The sequence below is a fragment of the Triticum urartu genome, chromosome 5A (genome assembly GCF_056163025.1).
Source record: "Triticum urartu cultivar PI428250 chromosome 5A, HENAU_Tu73, whole genome shotgun sequence".
NCBI classification, from domain to species: domain Eukaryota; kingdom Viridiplantae; phylum Streptophyta; class Magnoliopsida; order Poales; family Poaceae; genus Triticum; species Triticum urartu.
In genome coordinates this window covers 426,897,221-426,918,275 of record NC_141877.1, presented here as the reverse complement: position 1 = coordinate 426,918,275, position 21,055 = coordinate 426,897,221, and the positions used below count along the sequence as shown (strand labels likewise).

General features: G+C 46.5%; 1 protein-coding gene across 1 annotated transcript; it reads left to right on the top strand.

The window, feature by feature from the left end:
• The first annotated feature begins 15,049 nt into the window (after positions 1-15,049).
• Positions 15,050-20,849, top strand: LOC125509423 (uncharacterized). Its single transcript, XM_087526306.1, has 3 exons — positions 15,050-15,517; positions 15,609-20,071; positions 20,184-20,849. The coding sequence occupies exons 2-3, from the start codon at positions 17,479-17,481 to the stop codon at positions 20,600-20,602; spliced, it is 3,012 nt and encodes a 1,003-aa protein (XP_087382432.1). The 5' UTR covers positions 15,050-15,517; positions 15,609-17,478; the 3' UTR covers positions 20,603-20,849.
• Positions 20,850-21,055: the final 206 nt, after the last annotated feature.

Genomic DNA, 21,055 nt, shown 5'->3' with positions numbered 1-21,055 from the left:
TGGAAGACCAGATTCGCCAAGCTCAGCTTCTCGATGCTATGGTGAAAAAGGTGAAGATTGGGATTGCCAAGAGTCAACCCAAGTACAAGTGCTACCGCCTTGATGACAAGGACACTCTCTTCTTCGAGGATCGTATTGTTGTGCCCAAAGGTGAACTTCGTAAAGTGATCATGAACGAGGCTCACAATTCTCTCCTCTCCATCCACCCTGGGAGCACGAAGATGTATCAGGACCTCAAGCAGGCTTATTGGTGGACTCGAATGAAGCGCGAGATTGCTCAATTCGTGAATGAGTGTGATGTCTGCAGAAGAGTGAAGGCAGAACACCAAAGGCCAGCTGGTCTCCTCCAACCTCTTGCCATTCCAGAATGGAAGTTTGACCACATTGAAATGGACTTCGTGACTGGGTTTCCTAAGTCCAAGCGTGGCAATGATGCTATATTCGTTGTCATCGACAAACTCACCAAAGTGGCTCACTTTCTGCCTATCAAAGAGTCAATCACTGCAGCTCAATTGACGGAACTCTATACCTCTCGGATTGTCTCTCTGCACGGTATTCCACAAGTGATCTCTTCAGATCGTGGCAGCATCTTTACCTCCAAGTTTTGGGATTCTTTTCAGAAGGCCATGGGCACCAACATCTGCTTCAGCACAGCTTTCCATCCTCAGACTAGCGGTCAAGTCGAGCGTGTCAACCAGATTCTTGAAGATATGCTCAGGGCTTGTGTGATCTCCTTCGGCATGAAGTGGGAGGATTGTCTTCCTTATGCTGAATTCTCCTACAACAACAGTTTTCAAGCAAGTTCGGGCAAAGCCCCATTTGAAATTCTGTATGGCAGGAAGTGTCGTACCCCTCTCAACTGGTCCGAAACCGGTGAACGTCAGCTGCTGGGTAATGACTTAATCACAGAGGCAGAGGAAATATGCAAAGTCATTCGAGATAACCTCAAAGCAGCCCAATCCCGCCAGAAGAGCTACTATGATAGTAAGCACCGTGATTTGGCTTTCGATATCGGAGATCATGTTTACCTCCGCGTCTCTCCAATGAAAGGTACTCGTCGCTTCGGTATCAAAGGGAAGCTTGCCCCTAGATACGTGGGACCTTTCAAGACTGTCAGCAAGAGAGGCGATCTCGCCTATCAACTCGAGCTTCCTTCAAACTTTGCAAATGTTCATGATGGGTTCCATGTCTCTCAGCTCCGAAAGTGCTTCAAGACTCCTGACCGCACCGTCAACTTCGAGGACATTGAGCTCCAAGAAGATCTCTCCTATCGTGAGCACCCAATTGCTATTCTTGAAGAGACTGAACGCAAGACTCACAACAAGTCAATCAAATTCCTCAAAGTCAAGTGGTCACACCATTCCGACCGTGAAGCTACCTGGGAACGCGAGGATCACCTCCGTTCTGAGTACCCGGCGTTCTTTCAGTCCTAGATCTCGGGACGAGATCCTTTCGTAGTGGTGGAGTGTTGTAACACCCCGGATGTAACTTTCCCAATATGTACTCCAACTCTTGCCGTTTCCGGCCTTAAGTTATTTTATTTTCTCGGGTTCGGGTTCTTTGTCTCCATGTGTTGTTATCGTTGTCATGCATCTCATATCATGTCATCATGTGCATTGCATTTGCATACGTGTTCATCTCATGCATTCGAGCATTTTCCCCGTTGTCCATTTTGCATTCCGGCGCTTCGTTCTCCTCCGGTGGTCATTTCTACCTTTCTTTCGTGTGTGGGGATTAAACATTTCTGTATTGGACCGAGACTTGCCAAGCGGCCTTGGTTTACTACCGGTAGACCGCCTGTCAAGTTTCGTACCATTTGGACTTCGTTTGATGCTCCAACGGTTAACCGAGGGACCGAAAAGGCCTCGTGTGTGTTGCAGCCCAACACCCCTCCAATTTGGCCCAAAACCCACCAAAACCCTCTCCATCATCTAGAGCGTTCGACCACGACCGCATGGCCGAAACCGCACCTCATTTGGACTCTCCTAGCTCCCTCTATGCCTATTTAAAGACACCCACGAAAATCTCCTTCTCCTTCCCCTGAAACCCTAAAAATTGCCTCGCGCCGCGCCGGACATGTCCGTATCCGGCTGGACACTTCGCGCCACCGCCCCGGTCCACTAGCTGTGCGCCACGTGTCGCCTCGCCGCCGCCACCCGCCGCGGCCCGGAGAGCCCGCGTCCGGCCCCCGGGCCCGTCCGCGCCGCCCGCGCCTGCCCTTCCCCGCCCGAGCCGGCAGTCTCCTTAGACGCCGGATCGCCGCGCCGCCGCGCCGGCCCCGCCCTCGTGGAGCTCCGCCACCGGAGCCGCACCGTCGCCGCCGCGCCTCCCCAGCCTCGTCGCCGGCCGCGCCCATACCGGCCCACGCCTCCCCGTCGTGCTCCGGCGAGCTTCCTCCCCGCCGGTGAACAGTACTCCGGCGAGCCGCATCGGGAACCGTGCAGATCTCAGATCTAGATTCAAACTCGGGTTGACTTTCTCCCAAAACCCTAGTTCATGTTGCCCTGTTCATCGTGCTATAACTTTGCATCTGTAGCTCCGTTTTGGGCATATAGCATATCAAATTGTTCGTCTCAGAGAGAACATCATTTGATTCCATTGCATCATTTTCATTTGAGTTCATCTTGATGCCCGAAATGCTGTTAGAAGAGTGCTACTTGAGATAATTGTCAGATCTGCTGCTCCATTTAGATATTTGTCATTTTTGCCATGTTTATTGTGTGCGTGATATGCCCCTGAGTTCTAGATATGTTTTTTTAAGGGTTTTGCCATCTTTCCAGAGGTGCAACCCATATATTTTTGTGATGTGTGTGGTGACTAGCACAAGCTTGCAAAGTGAGATACTTGGTAATGCTGATTTCAGGGACTTAGCAATTCCGCTAAGTCCTTGATCTGTTTTTCTCATGATGCCATATGTTCATGTTGTTTCCTAGTGATCCGTGCCTCTTTTGAGGATGATCAGTAAGGATGTTTTGTTAATATTGTAGTGCTCTATCCGTCCATGTCTTTGTTTGCAATTATGGAGCACCCTAGCTTGAGTCAATCGAGCTCTATTTTTGCTACTTCGTGAATCTGGGCAGATTGTCTACTTGTTAGCAATTTTGCCGAGGATGTTGTAGTTGATCCGTGCATGCTATGCTATTGTTCTTGCCATGTCTAGCTTGCATTTTGTGTATTCTTGATGGATGTATGCTTAGCTTGCCATGACTTGCTCTGTAGTGAGTGCATCGAGCTCGTAAACATGCCTACTTGATATCTGTTTTCAGCATGCTCCAGTTTTCACTAAGTCTGAGAACTGATTATGTTTTTGCCACGTTCACATGCTTGCAATTGTATTTTCTGATCCCTTTTGGCTCAAGGTCACTAAGGGACTTTTGTTAATCTCTTTGAGTAGCTCCATGCCATGCTTTACTTTGCCATGTTCAGGTCCTGTAGCATGTAGCTTTGTTGCTCCGAAGAGTGCTATCTGATCTGAAATTCCAGACAAGTGTTAATTTCACTAAGTCTGAAATCTGTTTGTCATATGCATTTTTGCCATGCTTGTTTGAACCTGTTAATGGATGAATTGGCCGTAGCTCAGTGCTAGACTTTTGTTAAGCATCTTGAATGCATTCCTGCCATGTATTTTGATGCCATGTTTGAGTGCTGTAGCATGTTCATCTTGTTGCATTTAGATGGCTACTTGCTGTAAATCGCAGACCGGTGTCATATTTGAATCGCTTGCCATTTCCAAACCGTAACTCCGATTCCGGCGTTCTTTATATCGTTTTCAAGCGATTTCATCTCATCTTTCCAGTGGCACACTTGGATTTCCAAGTTGAGGCCAGGTTCATGCGTTCCTTGTCAAATCTTGCATATGCATCCCGCATCGCATCCCGCATAGCATACCATGTTTGCATCATATTGTTTGATCCTTGCACGTGGTTGATTGTGTCCTTGTTGCTTGTTTTTCTTGTTTGGGTAGAGCCGGGAGACGAGTTCGCTAACGAGGAGCCCGTTGAGTTTGCTTTCGAGGATCCAGTCAACTCTGACAACTTTGCAGGCAAGATGATCATACCCTCGAAATCACTACTATCTTTGCTTTGCTAGATGCTCGCTCTTTTGCTATGCCAATGCTACGATGCCTACCACGTGCTTTCAAGCCTCCCAAACTGCCATGTTAAACCTCTAACCCACCATGTCCTAGCAAACCGTTGATTGGCTATGTTACGGCTTTGCTCAGCCCCTCTTATAGCGTTGCTAGTTGCAGGTGAAGATTGGAGACCGTTCCTTGTCGGAACATTATTTACTTGTTGGGATATCATTATATTGCCATGTTATCTTAATGCATCTATATACTTGGTAAAGGGCGGAAGGCTCGGCCTCTCGCCTAGTGTTTTGTTCCACTCTTGCCGCTCTAGTTTCCGTCATATCGGTGTTATGTTCCCGGATTTTGCGTTCCTTACGCGGTTGGGTTATAATGGGAACCCCTTGATAGTTCGCCTTGATTAAAGCTTTTCCAGCAATGCCCAACCTTGGTTTTACCATTTGCCACCTAGCCTCTTTTTTCCTTGGGTTTCCGGAGCCCGAGGGTCATCTTATTTTAACCCCCCGGGCCAGTGCTCCTCTGAGTGTTGGTCCACCTGTCAGCTGCCGGTGGCCACCAGGGGCAACTCTGGGCTGGCCTACCCGTACCTAAGACAATCTGAGTGTGCCCTGAGAAAGAGATATGTGCAGCTCCTATCGGGATTTGTCGGCACATTCGGGTGGTGTTGCTGGATTAGTTTTAACCTGTCGAAGTGTCTTGAAGAACCGAGGTACCGAGTCTGATCGAAACGTCTCGGGAGAAGGTCTATTCCTTCGTTGACCGTGAGAGCTTGTCATGTGCTAAGTTGGGACTCCCCTGCAGGGATTTGAACTTTCGAAAGCCGTGCCCACGGTTATGGGCAGATGGGAATTTGTTAATATCCGGTTGTAGATAACTTGAACCTTAACTTAATTAAAATGAATCAACTGAGTGTGTTACCGTGATGGCCTCTTCTCGGCGGAGTCCGGGAAGTGGACACGGTGTTGGAGTAATGCTTGCGCAGGTTGCTCTCTAGTTTCTTGCTCGCGCTTTGCCTCCTCTTCTCGCCCCCTTTTGCGAACAGGATAGCCACCATATACGCTAGTCGCTTGCTGCAGCTCCACCTTATTTACCTTGCCATACCTATTAAGCTTAAATAGTCTTGATCGCGAGGGTGCGAGATTGCTGAGTCCCTGTGGCTCACAGATTACTATTACACCAGATGCAGGGCCTGATGATTCTGCTCCAGGTGACGCGCTCGAGCTCAAGTGGGAGTTCGACGAGGACTCTCAACGATACTATGTTTCTTTTCCTGATGATCAGTAGTGGTGCCCAGTTGGGGGTGATCGGGACCGTGTCGCATGTTGGGTTATCTTTTATTTTGGCTCCATAGTCGGGCCATGAGTGTTTGAATGATGTAATGTTATTTATGTCCTTGATTGACGTGGTGAGTGTAAGCCAACTATGTTTTCTCCCCTTTATTATTTATATTACATGGGATGTTGTGAAGATTGCCTAACTTGCGACATATGCCTTCAATGCGATGATGCCTCTAAGTCGTGCCTCGACACGTGGAAGATATAGTCGCATCGAGGGTGTTACACCTTGATTCTTGTCTTAGCCTTCTTCAGATCTATCATGTCGGCGCACATCTGGTTCTCCTGTCGTCGAATGTGCTGGTTTAACTCCTGGATAAAAGCTGCAATTGATCTATCCTTCCTGGTGCTGATCATCTCCCAGTGCTCATCTCGGCGCCCACAAATCTGGTAGATAGTATCCTTGAGATCATTGCGGTAGACTTCTCCAATGCGTCCCATGGCGATGTGAGCTTCCATGCTCTTTCATAGACTCCAAGTTGGTGCATCAAAAGAAAACTCTATGGGCTTAGTGACTGGCATGAACGTTCTTCCTGGAACTTGAACTTGAATCATCCAGCGCTCTTCTTCAGGTAAAGTGGCGTTGTAGGTTCCGGTGAAGCTTGGTACTCCTATGTTCAGGTATCTAGTGACTTCCTTCAAGTGTCGTCCAAAGGGTGTATCTTCATCCGGTTGCGTGAACTTGTTCCTTCCATCCGCCATCTTAAAAGAGTAGAAAAGATGAGGAGTCAAAAGAGAAGAGGATGAATAGTGATCTAGGTCTTTAGCTTAGTGGTCGTGTCCTACAGTCAGCGTGTGCTCTGATACCATCTCTGTAGCGACCAGACCTCAAACAGTCTGATCTCTGTGCTCCGGTGTCATCCCTAGATCAGTAATGCTGACACCAAACATTACTCGGAGGATTTATAACAGAGTAGCAATCACACACTTATTACATCGAGTGTCTCCATAGAGAACTTATTACAATAAATATGGCTTAAGGCCATCTAATAACGATAACAGCGGAAGGCTTGGAAGATAAGTGAGTCCATCAACTCCAACGGCATCACTGAGTATAGAACCATGACCTAAAAACTCCTTAATCGTCGTCTGAAAAGTCTGCAACATTAACTTTGCAGCCCGAAACGGGTCAGCACATGGAATATGCTAGCAAGGTAACACATAGAGAATAATGGAATGAAACAGCTATACTATATGCATATTTGGCTGGTGGAAAGCTCTATGGTTACAATTTTGCGTAAAGCCAATTTTTCCCTACTACAAAGGAATAAATTTAATTACTATCATGGTGGTTGTTAAACATTGAGAATGGTTGACAACATTCTCAATCCCAATTAAGCATCATCATTAAACAAGCCCAACAAAATTAATTTAGGGTAACATGTTGAGATTCACATGATAATCCAGGTACTAGATACTCAAGATGTCCATAACCGGGGACACGACTAACCATGATTAGTTTATTACACTCTGCAGAGGTTTGCGCACTTTTCCCCACAAGACTCGATCTCCTCCGTTTGGTTTCTCGCACTACATGGTGTTTGAGAAGACGGATGACCGAGACATAGTCTTTCAGAAGCGCTAGCACCTTACGATCGGGTAGACCGTACCACCTACATCCCCTACATCTGCTAGTCTACCACTGTAAGAGTTCGCACGACTTATTCAACTATGCTAGAGCCCATAATAGCTTGTGGCTGCACACGGAAGTTTCTAGTATGAATAGTCGCATGATCGCTTTGAGCCTGGGTGGCGGTCCAAAAGAAAACAGGCAAGTCCCGGAATACCCAGGTGCCTCAATCCACCCTGATGTGTGTTTAAGTTGCCACCTTAGATAAACCATTAATTAACAAACTCACATCTGTCATGGATATCACTCACCCAATCCACGTCTACTAGCATAGCATACCATAATAAGCAAACGTAGAAGTAACTCCCAAAGGTTTGATAACAAACAGGTAATAGATACTACCTCAACTACTTCCCATCCCACAATTTTATTAGATCCTAATCATGCAATGTGTGAGGATTGATCTAATGCAATAAAACTGGGTAGTAGGAAAGGTATGATCAAAGTGTTACTTGCCTTGCTGATGATCCGGGAAACCTAGCGATTCGAAGTAACAAGCGGCGCACTCCGGGTACTCTATCGCAAACAACAAACAAGTATACAATAAGTACTCATCTAATGCATGGGTAAAACTCAAATAAGAGATCTAACCAGAAGGTTCAACTTAAGAACTCCGGTTTGCAAAAAGAATCAAATCGAAGAAGCAATGAAAGTCAAACAGCGAAAGAAAACAACTTCGTTCTACTAATCTGGATCTAGGGCAAATTTTACAGTAGCAAAAACTTGTTTAAGTTCATTAAACGGACAAAGGGTTTCGAGACGAAACTCTAGGCGCTTGAATCGCCTGATTCCGATAAACGAGCGAAAAGTTATACTAAAAATAAAATCGGATCAGGAATCACGATCAGAAAAATCACGGACTAAATCCGAGAAAAAGAAAAACGACGAACGTTCGCTAGAACGAACGAACGGATGAACGCTCGCTATTTAAATAAACCGGGAAAAAAACCGAATCTAAAAAAAACAACAGAAAAACCGAACGGTTTTTCAAAAAAAAAAATCGGCACGGAAAACGAGGCGGTGGCGGACCTCGGCGGCGTGCGACGGCAGCGGCGTGGCGCGGCGGCGGCTTGGGGCGGCTGGGGCGGCTTTGGGCGGGGCTAGGGTTCGGCTGGGCCTCTACCCCGGCTTATTTAGATATATTCTAACCGAGCACTCTCCCAGCCCTGTCAGGCCATCAGTACTTTTGGCCATCGGATCTGCATTTGTGAAAGTTTATGGCCATCTGATTAAACTTTGGGGGCAACGCTTAACACGACTAAACTGGGCAGCTGCTCTCGCAGCAAAATTGGAGGCATGTGGTTAATTGGGCCCTTGCTCTCACGTGAAGCCCATTCAGACCTTGTGAGGAAACAACCGAACGAGCGACGAATGCCGAGGCTCACAATCTAGCGAAGCATAGTTTGAAGTTGGGAGTTGGCCGCCATGTTTGGTTAGGCAACCCGGGTAATCTTTCTTTTGTACCTTTGAACATTGGCACAAGTTAATAAAGGCTTCACGTGATTGTCTCAAAAAAAACGAACGAGCGAGTCACCCGTCTCCCTTCGCTCGACCCCCCTCCTTCCCTTCGGTTCTGTCCCTCCATCTCTCTTGCAGCGCCTCCCCACCCCAGACCTAGCCGCCCCAAGATCTGTAGCGCCACATGGTCTCTCTCTCTCTCTCCGATCCTAACCACGGATCAGCATCGCGGCAGCCCGTGCGCCTTTTCATCTTGGTAGCGTGTTCAATCACACATCGCCGCCTCCGGCTGGGCGCTCCACTGCTCTCCTTCTCCATCTCCATGACTCCATCTCCCCGGCGGCCGGCGACGGTTATGACGACGCAGAGTCTGTGGTAGGGTATGTTCTTGGCAGCGTGGGCAGTGAACAGCTAGGTGCGTCGCCTACGCCTCATGACTGCTCCTTGCATTCCTCATCCAAGTGCTCTGCCTGTTGGTTGGCTTTTGCCTCTTCGACCACCAGATTCGGGCAGCAAAGAGGCTGTAGAGTTTCATATGCTACATTCAGATCATTGCATTTATGTTGAAACCAACAAAGGGAATAATTATCATGTATCTAATTTAAAGGCAGTCCTGCCTCAACTTGTGGCTCTCTATTTTAATTTTGCTTAGCATTTGGGTCAACATTTTATAATAAATCTTCTCATTTCTTATGCTACATTCAAATTATTGTACAGAGCTTGTCCTGGGAAGAGAGGATGATCTTAAGAGATAAATGCTCAAATAACTCGATACTTTTAAGAGCAAGGACACTTAGTCTTGAAGGGGTTGGTCCGGTATGTTGTCTTAGCCTTGATGTTTGATATTTCCCTACTTTGTCTTGTCTCTGCACGTTTACCTTATCTGCATTTTATGCATTAACTAGGAACTTGCATTTTTTTTGCGCAGCTAAATAACATATGATGAATCAAAAGACTAAAGCAGATGCAGTTTCATGTGAGTGATCTCAGCATAAATTATATGCTGCATTATTGTTGTCACGAAGGGAATATTGACATGATGTTGCAAGGTAGCGACAACCATCTAACTCTGTTCCCATATTTCTTTGAAATTTACTTCTTAGTACTATGTATTCTGCACCCTATCAAGTATTAATTAAATAGGAGTCCCTCCTTTGGATACTAAAGTAACGAAGTATTTGTATGTGTATTTGATATATCCACTTGCTACAAGTCCATAGTTGGGATAGAATACATGATATAACCTGACATGGATATGAAACTTTTTACTTATGTTTTTTATCAGGTTGGTAAATGCCCTCCAGTGTTGGATCCAATGATATATTATGGGTACCTCGTAGCCAACACAAGGTCTCTAGAATGACAGGGAACGTTGGATGAGATTTGAAATAGTGCAACCATGTTTGAGTCAAGAAGTTCAGTATAGTTAGTTTGGCTAGACAGACACAAGGGCTTCGCTCCTACAACCATCTTTGTGGTATGGTTATAATGCTCACAGGAAATATTTTTCCTTCACGTGTCTGGTTCAGGTACTTCAAAACCTACACGCTTATGATGTGCTAGTTTTAACCAGGTAGAATAAGAAGTGATTGCTGACATATAGGAGAATAGGGTGTATGCTTTTGAAGTAAAGCAGATTCTTAGAGAGAGCCATGATGATGTACTCTTTGCTGCAGGGTTATGCCGATATAGCTGAATAGACGGGAGAAACTAGCACTATTCTGCCATTAACATGTTCTCATACTTGTGGAGAAAAGTTACACACTGAACTGTTGTTGAAATATTAAAGTACGTACATGTTTTTGGGTTTGTTAATGAAGTTGAGGAAAATACTTGAATATTGTTATTTATATGTTACGAATGTGATATAAAGACTATGAGAAATATAAATAAATATACCTCACCACTATATTGAGCCAGTGTATATGTAAACGATTGGATTTTTATGTGTTTAACTTTTCTTAAAGATTTTTATTTTTTATTTCTGAAAATAGATGGCACGGACACAGTAATACACTTTTTATTTCACTTCATGCGAATATAACCTTTTTTCAGTTCATAATCATGTGGAAATTTCTACCATTCTATCCTCCAGATGGAGGGGCACGGCAACGCTTGCTTGCTTCCGTTGTAGGTGATATTTGTGTTAGTGTCACCATGTTTAGAAATCTCTCCTTCCTGTTGTCTTTTTACTTTGATAATATTCAATTTGGTTATTGCCCTAGAACTTTGTAATGGCGTGGCTGATTGGTGCGGCTGCCAACTTGCCCACGAACATGTAAGCCTGTTGGTCTATGACATCACAAACTTTATTTATCATTTAGTCGCAGCCAATTTGGCTAGCTCATCCCTCAAATGAAAAATGTTATAGTAGTATGGTGCTTATGCCATCCTTGGTGATGAATCACGGCCTTAGGGAGATTGAATATATGAGAACGTTGACATTTTTTATTAACTATGCTCATTGTGGGCTAAGTGGGTGATGAGCAATGCCTCTTTTTTTTTTATATCAACTCTGCATTGTAAACGAAATGTCATATTTTCATTATCACAACTACAATATGAACCAAATAATGGCATTTAGGAACTGGCACTGCCATGTGTCTTTATGACAGTTTGACATTAATTTGTAGCTATGTAGCAGGGCCTTTTGCTTGAAAATTGCTTTTGGAGCTCGGCCTCCATGGAGGCCTCCAAATTCAAAAGTCAAATTTCATGAAAAGTCAAATTTTTATGTTTCAAAAAATTCTGAAAAAAATACAGATATACTTGAAGCATGACACACACATGTAAATTTTCAGAGCAAAATATGTTTCATCCTCCTTTTTTGTACAGATAACATTTCAAGGTATTTCATCATAGAAATTTGCACACATACACATAACATCCTTGTTTACTTGTATTTTTTTTACATATTTTAAACAAAAAGTTTGAATTTGAATTTTTCAAAAATTTAGAGCTCCAATGAGCTCGGTCACCAAACGTCTATCTCCTCTTTTGTTGGACTATGTAACTTAGCCATTCCACCAAAAAAATGGAATAGAAAATAATGGAGTGCAAACACAATAAATGAACGCCCACCACATGTACAATTGACCAAATAAACTTTAAAAATCACGAATATATACATAATAGTTCATGCCAACTTTGAAAAACAGTAAATCTTGACATATATCTGTATCAATCCCTAACATTAAAGTGCATAAATAGACGGGCGCAGCAACGCGCGTCATCAATGATCTAGTATAGCCTAACGGGCCGGGAGTCCTAGTCAGACACGGCCCTAGGTCGGTTCATTTTTTAAAATAATTACGCGCAGAAAAAAAATAAAAAGAAATAGTAACTGACTCCAAAAATCCCGAAATAAATTTTTCCGGGCTTCTAAAATCAAGCCGCACAAGGTGAACATTTATTTGGGGCCCAAATGCAATTTTGAAAAACGCACATTTTTCCTAAATTCAAATAAAATAACAAAAAACTCTGAAATAAAATCTTATTTGATTTTATTATTAAATCCTCAATATTTCTTTATTTTGGGAAAGTCATTTTATTCCCTCTCTCATATTTTTTGTAATAGAAATAATTGATGAATAAATAATTAAAATCAAATGATCCTATTCTCAAATTTTGAGAAAACTCAAATATGAAAATAACGAAATCCCCAACTCTCTCCGTGGGTCCTTGAGTTGCGTAAAATTTCTAGGATCAAAGCCAAACGCAAATAAAATATGATATGCAATGATGATCTAATGTATAACATTCCAAATTGAAAATTTGGGATGTTACACTAGGGTTGTAAATCTCCCTTACAACATGAAGAACAACACATGGGGCCTTATTGCGAATCAAATTTATTAGAAGGCCACCGTGGTGGAGATTGATCCCGTGGGGGGATTCCTTAAGAGTCCGAGTAACTATTGCAGTGCAAAAGCCCCTACACAGATGGATCTTGAGAGTCGGCCAAGAGGAACAACACGGACTACTACAATATCCAATATGAAAACATCCCGCACTTCTGCTTCTCTTGTGGCCGTTTGGGACATTCAGACTTATTTCTTCCTACGCCAGGGACTAGCGATGAGAAGGGGGATCTACCCTTCAAACCGAGCCTTCGGGCGATAGAGAGTAGGAAGAAAGCAAACTCGGGGGAGCATACGGTGAAGGAGAAACAAGACTCACAAAGCGTCTCATTCGTCCAGTACTAAGCAGGAGAAGGGAACTGAGGTTAACTCCCTTGTCAAGAACAACCGGCAGAATAAGCGCAAAGGGGGGCCTCAGTCCACTCAAGTCTACCGCAAGGTGCTTCCCACACAGCTAGCCATTACTGAGCATGGGGAGGCACATACGGAACAGGACGTCGAGGCGGTGACAACCACTGTAACAGAGTAAGAAACATGAAACCTCGGGGAGGCCTTTCCTGAAAGGGAACAGAAGAAAAGAAGCCCCCGCATCATTTGAATCTCCGGCAGCGGCTGCGAGTCAGCCCTCCCAGAACCAATGAGTACCTTGTCTTGGAACTGCCTGGGGCTTGGGAACCCTTGGACAGTTCGAGAGCTTCTCAAACTTGTGAAGCAAGAAGGGCCCGCCCCGCTATTTATCATGGAGACGAAAATCAGGGGCAATAGGGTTGAGGATCTGAAGAACACACTTGGTTTTTCAGCCTGTTTTGCCATCGATAGCGACGGTCTTAGTGGAGGTACTGGCCTCTTTTGGTCAAGTGATATCAATGTAACTCTGGAAAATTATAATGCTTCACATATTGATGTAACTGTGAGACAAGAAAATAAAACTTGGTGTTTCACGGGCTTCTATGGTGAGCCACGGGTGAAAAATAGACACCATAGTTGGCATTTTATGCGCAATTTTTTTGTTGTCCCTCATGAAGCATGGATATGTATGTGAGATTTCAATGAAATACTTCAGGAGGATGAGCAGTTTGGGGTTAACCCAAAGCCGGAAGGACAAATGCGAGATTTTCGGGAAGTGATATCAGACTGTGCACTCCAGAAGTTGGGTGGCAGGGAGTACCTTTCACATGGGATAATAAACAAGGAGACAAGAACGTCAAGGCTAGATTGAATCGAGCTCTTGTCAACCAAAGGTTTCTAGATTTGTTCGAATTGTCAAGTGTCAAGCACATTAGCAGAATCTGATCATTGCTTTGTACTTGCGGCTTCAACAACGTCTTAGACCGTCTAAGAAGTACCTGTTGGGACGTGGACCAACGGAGGAAGAGAGAGCGGATGAATCACAGCTACGAGAAGCCCATCGGCAGGAGGAAAACGATCCCACGTGACATGGCTTAAGGAGGGTGACCGGAAAACTGGATATTTCCAGGCCCAGGCAACCCATCATAAGCGCATAAACCGCATAACGTCTTTGAAGAGAGCTAATGGTCAGATATGCAGCGACCCAGGGGAGATAAAACAAGAAATACCGAGCTTCTACCAGGCATTGTACCAATCCCAAGGGTATAGCCCAATGGAAGAGCTGTTGGAATGTGTGCAACCTCGTGTATCCGAAGCCATCAATGAGTTCATTGAGAAGGACTTTGTGGCTAAAGAAGTAAGGAAGGCACTTTTCGATATGGCACCGTCCAAGGCCCCGGGAGTGGACGGTTTCACGGCTGGTTTCTATCAACGACACTGGGATGTCGTCGGTGAGGATGTAACACACGTTCAACATTTTTTAAATGCTTGATTAATATTTTTTAATACATGATCAACATTTTTCCTATACATATTTATTTTTTATTTTTCAAAAGCTTTATTAACATATTTCAAATACAAATTTAACATTTTTTAATACATGGTCAACTTTGTTTCTATATACATTTAAAATTTTTTAAATACAAGGTTAACATTTTTTTAATAGATGGTCAACATTTTTTGTGTACATATTTAACATTTTTTTAATACATGGTCAACATTTTTACTATACACAGTTAACATTTTTTAAATATCAGTTTCACATATTTTGAATACATGGTCAACATTTTTTACACACAGTAAAAAAATTCAAATTCAAATTTATTTATTTTAATACACGGTCAATATTTTTTCTATACACATTTTACCTTTTAAAAATGCAAGTTAAACTTTTTTTTAATAAATGTTTGACATTTTTTCTATACACATTTAATGTTTTTAAATGTTTGATTTTTTAAATAATTGTTTAACAATGTTTTTAAAGCTTTATTAATTTAAAAAATTACATGATCAACTTTTTTCACACATTGTATATTTTTCATATACATGGTCAACATTTTTTTCTATACACATTTAACAATTTTCAAATGCATGATTAACATTTTTCAAAATATTATGTAAAATTTATTTTTGTAATATATATGTTTATTATTTCCGGAAGTGTAAACAAAATTTAAAAAAGAGATGAAAATGAGAAACAAAAAAACGTGACAGAACAAAACCCGAGGATGTGCCCTGGAGCTGCCCTGACGCGTGGGTTTCCCTCGGTCTCGCTTAGAGCGAGACATAGGGGCGCCCCATGTCGCGTTGCGTCTCCCCCGACAATCCTGTCGTCCGCCTCTCCAAGCCGTCGTACCACTCAAACCCCATGACACGAAAAAAGGAGGTGGGAAAAATCCCACTCAAACCCGACGATGGCGGGGAGCACGACGGCCGCGCCGGGCGGCACCATCGGCGCGGGCCAACCGTGGCGCGATCGGAGTCGGAGGCCCTCGTCATGGATTTGTAGCTGTACAGCTTGTGATCTCCTGGTTGTCTTGTCTGCCATCGGCTGGGCACCCGCGCGCCCACCACCTGCTCGTGCAAATGCGCGGCACAGCCCAGCATTTGCACCGCCTGTTGATCCCGATGCCGGATACCCTACCTCCGGGATGCTTACTAGGAGACCATGTGCAACCTTCTTGGTGGAGACACCTTTGCGAAAAATAGACCTGGTCCCAGAGGACTGGCATTATTGCTCAAATCAAGCTGGGGCTTTCTCTGGATGATTCAAGGAGCAGGGGCGCATGCCTGTGATTTGGTATCCAGCTCCTCCTCGCATGAGATCGGTCGTGTACAATGTTTTTCCATTATCTCGGGAACCTCGTCTGATCAATTACATTTTGAGGCAGAAAATACAGAGGTTGTGTGCTCTTTCTGAAGAAGGCGACAGCAGACCGAAGCCCATTCACCCGGTGCCGGCTGCGGATAACTTCAATTAAAAAGGTCAGAATTATGATAGATGGTGGCATGGCATTTTCTCTGGGCATTGCTAAAAAGATCACTGGATCATCTGAATTGGCAGTAGTTTAGTTTCGTGAGCTATTGCTAGTGCTCTAGCTAGAGGCTTCACCACATATGCTCAGTCTCACATGATTCGAGTATTAGGAGAAAAAGTGCCGTGCTGTGCCTGTTTACAGTTTGGCATGCACATGGAGCAATACAGAAGCCTCTATCTATCTCTACTACTTATCTTGTCCTGCAGGACAAACAGTTTATCTGAAAAAACTAGCAGTACAAACAACTAACACAATCTGCTTTGTATCCTGCATATCATCGAAGATGGAACAGTGCCAGACATCTACAAACTGAACATCTTGTTTGTTCCAGAGGGAAGTAAGCATCATGGAGCAAATGAAACACCTCAAGAGTGCCCCACTTGATTTTGGTTGAAAGGGCAGTCATGATGCACCTAACTGCTCATTTAAATAACAGCCTTAGACATGTAGGCCGATCTTCCTATCCTGCATCGCAAAAGTGCTAATCATTCTTTGACATTGTTTTTGGTTACCTATGTATAAACAAGGTCTCATAGGTTAAGCTTTCTGGCCCACCCCTAGTTCGTGCATAACAGCATAGGTCACACACTCACACTTGTAGGCTGAACTTTACTAGTACTAAAAGTCTGCAATTGCAATGTTGCATGATGGTCCAGACCGTTGAAAAGTTTGTTCATGGATCACATGCCCGGGTTGTGAAAAGTGTGGCTGTTCTCTGAACCTTTGAGAGACAGCGTGTGCATGTTAGGCATGATAGACGCCCCGTAAACACCCTGCTACTCTGCTAGTCTCTGGTGGATGTTAGCCTGAAACCAGATAATTGAGATGACCCAGCTGATGGATGTTAGTGAGTAGAATTTCTGTCTGTGCTTCTAGTTGTTACACACATGCAAGATTTGACATGTATAACTACACATATGTGCAGCTGCTTGGTATGAATTGGTTCTGGCTTAAACTAATCAGATCTTTTTTACAGAGCTTTGTTTTTTTTTTGGATAAAGGAGGGGCGCCGGGCCTCTGCATGGAGGTGTGGATTGATGCACAGAGTCAATACATAACCAGGTTGGTTCACTCTAGCTTTATCATGCTCAACTTACTCCAGATCTGTCAGATGGTTGTTCGGTTGGCAATAGAGATACACACGCTTGTCTAAAGTAGTGTTCAGATTAACTAGCTGGGTTAACAGTAGAAGAAAATACATTGTACACAAGGGGATCTTCTTGGCAAGCACCACAGCTAGCACTACAGTATTTCCCGAGACAGATAACCCCATCCGTATTGGCCTACTGGCGCGAGTGTGGCATGCCCGAAGAAAATCTATGGCCATTGCAACCTCGTCCCTACTGCACGCGCGTGCGTGCGCGCTGCCGAAGTGCAAGTGCAGAGCCATCTCCGGTCGCTTTCCCACTGCCTGCGCCCGCTTATCGTGCACTGGGCAATCATAGCCGACGCAGAAACAAATCAGCCAGGGGCCATGCCATTACCGCCACTCTCGCCGGTCGCCGTCACCTCATTCTCCATCCATCTATCTTCGTTCCCATTCCATATTTTCTGCGACCTGCTTCAACATCCTTTCCGATCCATCTCTGGAGTCTGGTACATCCATTCCAGCCTATAGAGTAGTGACCGGAGATGCTACCGCCATGTAGAACCCTTAGCTAGGCTCTCAGGTCTGAGCTACCTCCCATAGTCCATCACCGGCTGCATGCCTTTCCACTAAAACATGAGGGCAGCTCCCATGGCCGTCAGGCGCGCGGCCATTCTCCTCCTCCTCCACCTCCACCTCATGCTCTTCCATGCCGTGGCCGCTGCGGCGGGCGAGAGGCGGGCTGGGACGATCGTCCGGCAGCAGCAGCGTCGGCGGCAAGTGCTTCTGCAGGAGAAGGCCACGCTCCTGGCGTTGAAACGCTCGCTCACCTTGCTGTCGCCGTCGCCTCTGGCCGACTGGAACGAGTCCAACGGCGACGTCTGCGGCCTCACTGGCGTCGCCTGCGACTGGAGGCGGCAGCACGTCATCGGCCTCTCCCTAGGCGACATGAACATCTCTGGCGCCGTGCCGCCGGTCATCGGTAACCTCACTCGCCTCAAGAGCCTCGACATGTCTAGCAATTTCCTCGCAGGGCAGATCCCAGCCGAGCTCTCCAACCTCCGCGGTCTCGAAGTCCTCGACCTCGGCCACAACCAGCTCAGCGGCGGCATACCGCCGTCCTTCTCTGAGCTGGCAAGCTTGGCCTACCTCAGCCTTAAGGATAATCAGCTCTCAGGCCCTATCCCGGCCGTTCTCTTCAAGAACTGCACCCGTCTAGGTCTGGTCGACTTCGGCAACAACGATCTGTCTGGCGAGATTCCCCTGGAAGCCTCGGAGAACATTCTTGTGCTCAACCTCTACTCCAACAGGCTAACCGGAAAACTCCCATGGTGGCTCGCTAACTGCACCTATCTGTACATGCTGGATGTGGAGGACAACTCGCTCGCCGACAAGCTCCCCGCCGGCATCATAGCAGGCAAGCAGCAGCTCAAGTACCTGCATTTGTCCAACAACTACCGGTTCTCGAGCCACGACGGCAACACCAACCTGGAGCCCTTCTTCACCGCAGTATCGAACTGCTCCCAAATACTGGAGATCGAGGCCGGCGCGGTGGGGATGGGCGGTCAGCTGCCAACCTGGCTTGGCTCGTTGCTCCCACCAAATATATCGCACCTCAACCTGGAGCTCAACAAGATCGAGGGGCCAATCCCGACCGACATGGGCGACGTGATAAACATCACACTGATGAACCTGTCGAGCAACCAGCTGAATGGGACAGTCCCGGCTTCCATCTGCGGCTTGCCGAAGCTCGAGCGGCTCTCCCTTTCCAACAACGCCCTGAGGGGCATGATCCCAGCGTGCATAGGCAACGCGACGAGCCTCGGCGAGCTGGATCTGTCAGGCAATGCGCTGTCAGGGAGCATCCCGAGCGGCATCGGGACCGGGCTTGTCAACCTCTACCTGCAGAACAACCAGCTGACCGGGGAGATACCGGCAAACCGCCTTGCCGAATGCATCCGCTTGCTGCACCTTGACCTCTCGAACAACAGCTTGACCGGAGAGGTACCGGACATGGTCTCTGGCACCGACATTATATCTCTGAACCTGTCGCACAACCAGATCAGAGGTGAGCTTCCACGGGGGCTCGGCGACATGCAACAAGTGCAAACGATTGACCTGTCCTGGAACAACTTCAGTGGCATGATCTCCCCGCAGATTGGGCTCTGCCGGGAGCTGGAGGTTCTGGACCTGTCGCACAACTTGCTCACCGGCGTCCTACCGTCGTCCCTCGACCTCCTCAAGGACCTCAAAAACCTGGACGTCTCCAACAACTCCCTGACCGGTGAGATCCCTGCAAACCTGACGAAATGCACCAGCCTGAAACATTTCAACCTGTCATACAATAACTTCGTCGGCCATGTGCCCACCACTGGCGTCTTTGCGGACTTCACCTTCCTGTCCTACATTGGCAACCCACGGCTCTGCGGCTCGGTGGTGAGGCGCAACTGCCAAAGACACCGCACATGGTATCAGTCCCGGAAGTATTTGGTCGTGATGTGCGTCTGCGCCGCCGTGCTAGCATTCGTGCTGACAATCCTCTGCGCGGTCGGTGCCTGGAAGATCCGGGATTGGCTAGCTGCAATGCGGGAGGACATGTTCAGGGGCCGACGCAGCGGAGGCTCGTCACCGGTGATGAAGTACAAGTACCCGCGGATCACACACCAGGAGTTGGTTGAGGCGACGGAGGAGTTCAGCGCAGACCGGCTCGTCGGAACGGGCAGCTACGGCCGCGTGTACCGTGGCACGCTGCGGGACGGCACCATGGTTGCCGTGAAGGTGCTGCAGCTCCAGTCAGGGAACTCGACCAAGAGCTTCAGCCGCGAGTGCCAGGTCCTGAAGCGCATCCGCCACCGGAACCTCATGCGGATCATCACCGCATGCAGCCTGGCGGACTTCAAGGCGCTGGTCCTGCCCTTCATGGCGAAGGGCAGCCTGGAGCGGTGCCTCTATGCTGGACCGCCGGCCGAGCTCAGCCTGGTGCAGCGCGTCAACATCTGCAGCGACATCGCCGAGGGGGTTGCCTACCTGCACCACCACTCACCGGTCAAGGTCATCCACTGTGACCTCAAGCCAAGCAACGTCCTCATCAACGATGACATGACCGCGCTGGTGTCCGACTTCGGCATCTCCCGGCTGGTCATGAGCGTTGGCGGGGTGGCCAACATGGCCGACGTCGGCGCCTCCACCGCCAACATGCTGTGCGGTTCCATCGGATACATTCCTCCAGGTACGTACCATGAAACCACACACTGCTAAAGCTAATTCACAAGCTATTCTGGTGATGAGTTCTCAGATTCTTAGTTCTGAGTGGTTCTTACTTCTTGGTCAATGATCTGAAGAGTATGGCTACGGCTCGAACCCGACGACGAAGGGCGATGTGTACAGCTTCGGCGTTCTGGTGATGGAGATGGTAACGAGGAAGAAGCCGACTGACGACATGTTTGAGGGCGGGCTGAGCCTGCACAAGTGGGTGAAGAGCCACTACCATGGCCGGGCCCACGCGGTGGTCGACCAGGCGCTGGCCAGGATGGTTCTGGACCAGACGCCCGAGGTGAGGAGGATGTCGGACGCGGCCATCGGCGAGCTGCTGGAGCTCGGCATTCTCTGCACCCAGGAGAGCGCGTCCACGCGGCCGTCTATGCTGGACGCCGCCGATGACCTGGACCGGCTCAAGCGGTACCTCGGCGGCGACACCGCCGCTACATTCGAGTCCTCGTTGGGCTTCTCATCCACGGTAGTTGAAGATATTGATGACTAGCTTAGCGGTGGCAAACTATCAAATTAACAGGGATACGTTGTGCATGCGTGGTTAGGAATTTATGCAGTCGTGAAGGGAGAAGATGATCACAAGATGTATGTTTATCATTCTTTCAAAGTGTCTGATTTGATGTAATATTAGCTTTATACATAGGCTTGATTAATTACAGACTGAATTAAGTTCAGGAAGTAACTGATTAGTTCAGTGTGACGGCTATCTTCTGTTTTTACCTTTGTTTTGTCCCCGTACCATCTACTCCAAAACAATCAGATGTCTCCCTTTTGTTTGGCAAACTTGAAAATTACTCCCTCCGTCCCATAATATAAGAGCGTTTTTGACACTATGTCAAAAACACAGTGTAAAAAATGCTCTTATATTATGGGATGGAGGGAGTAGATTATTATTATTTTTGAGAAAAACTTGAAAAATCAGATGTTAGTATGTTACTGAAGT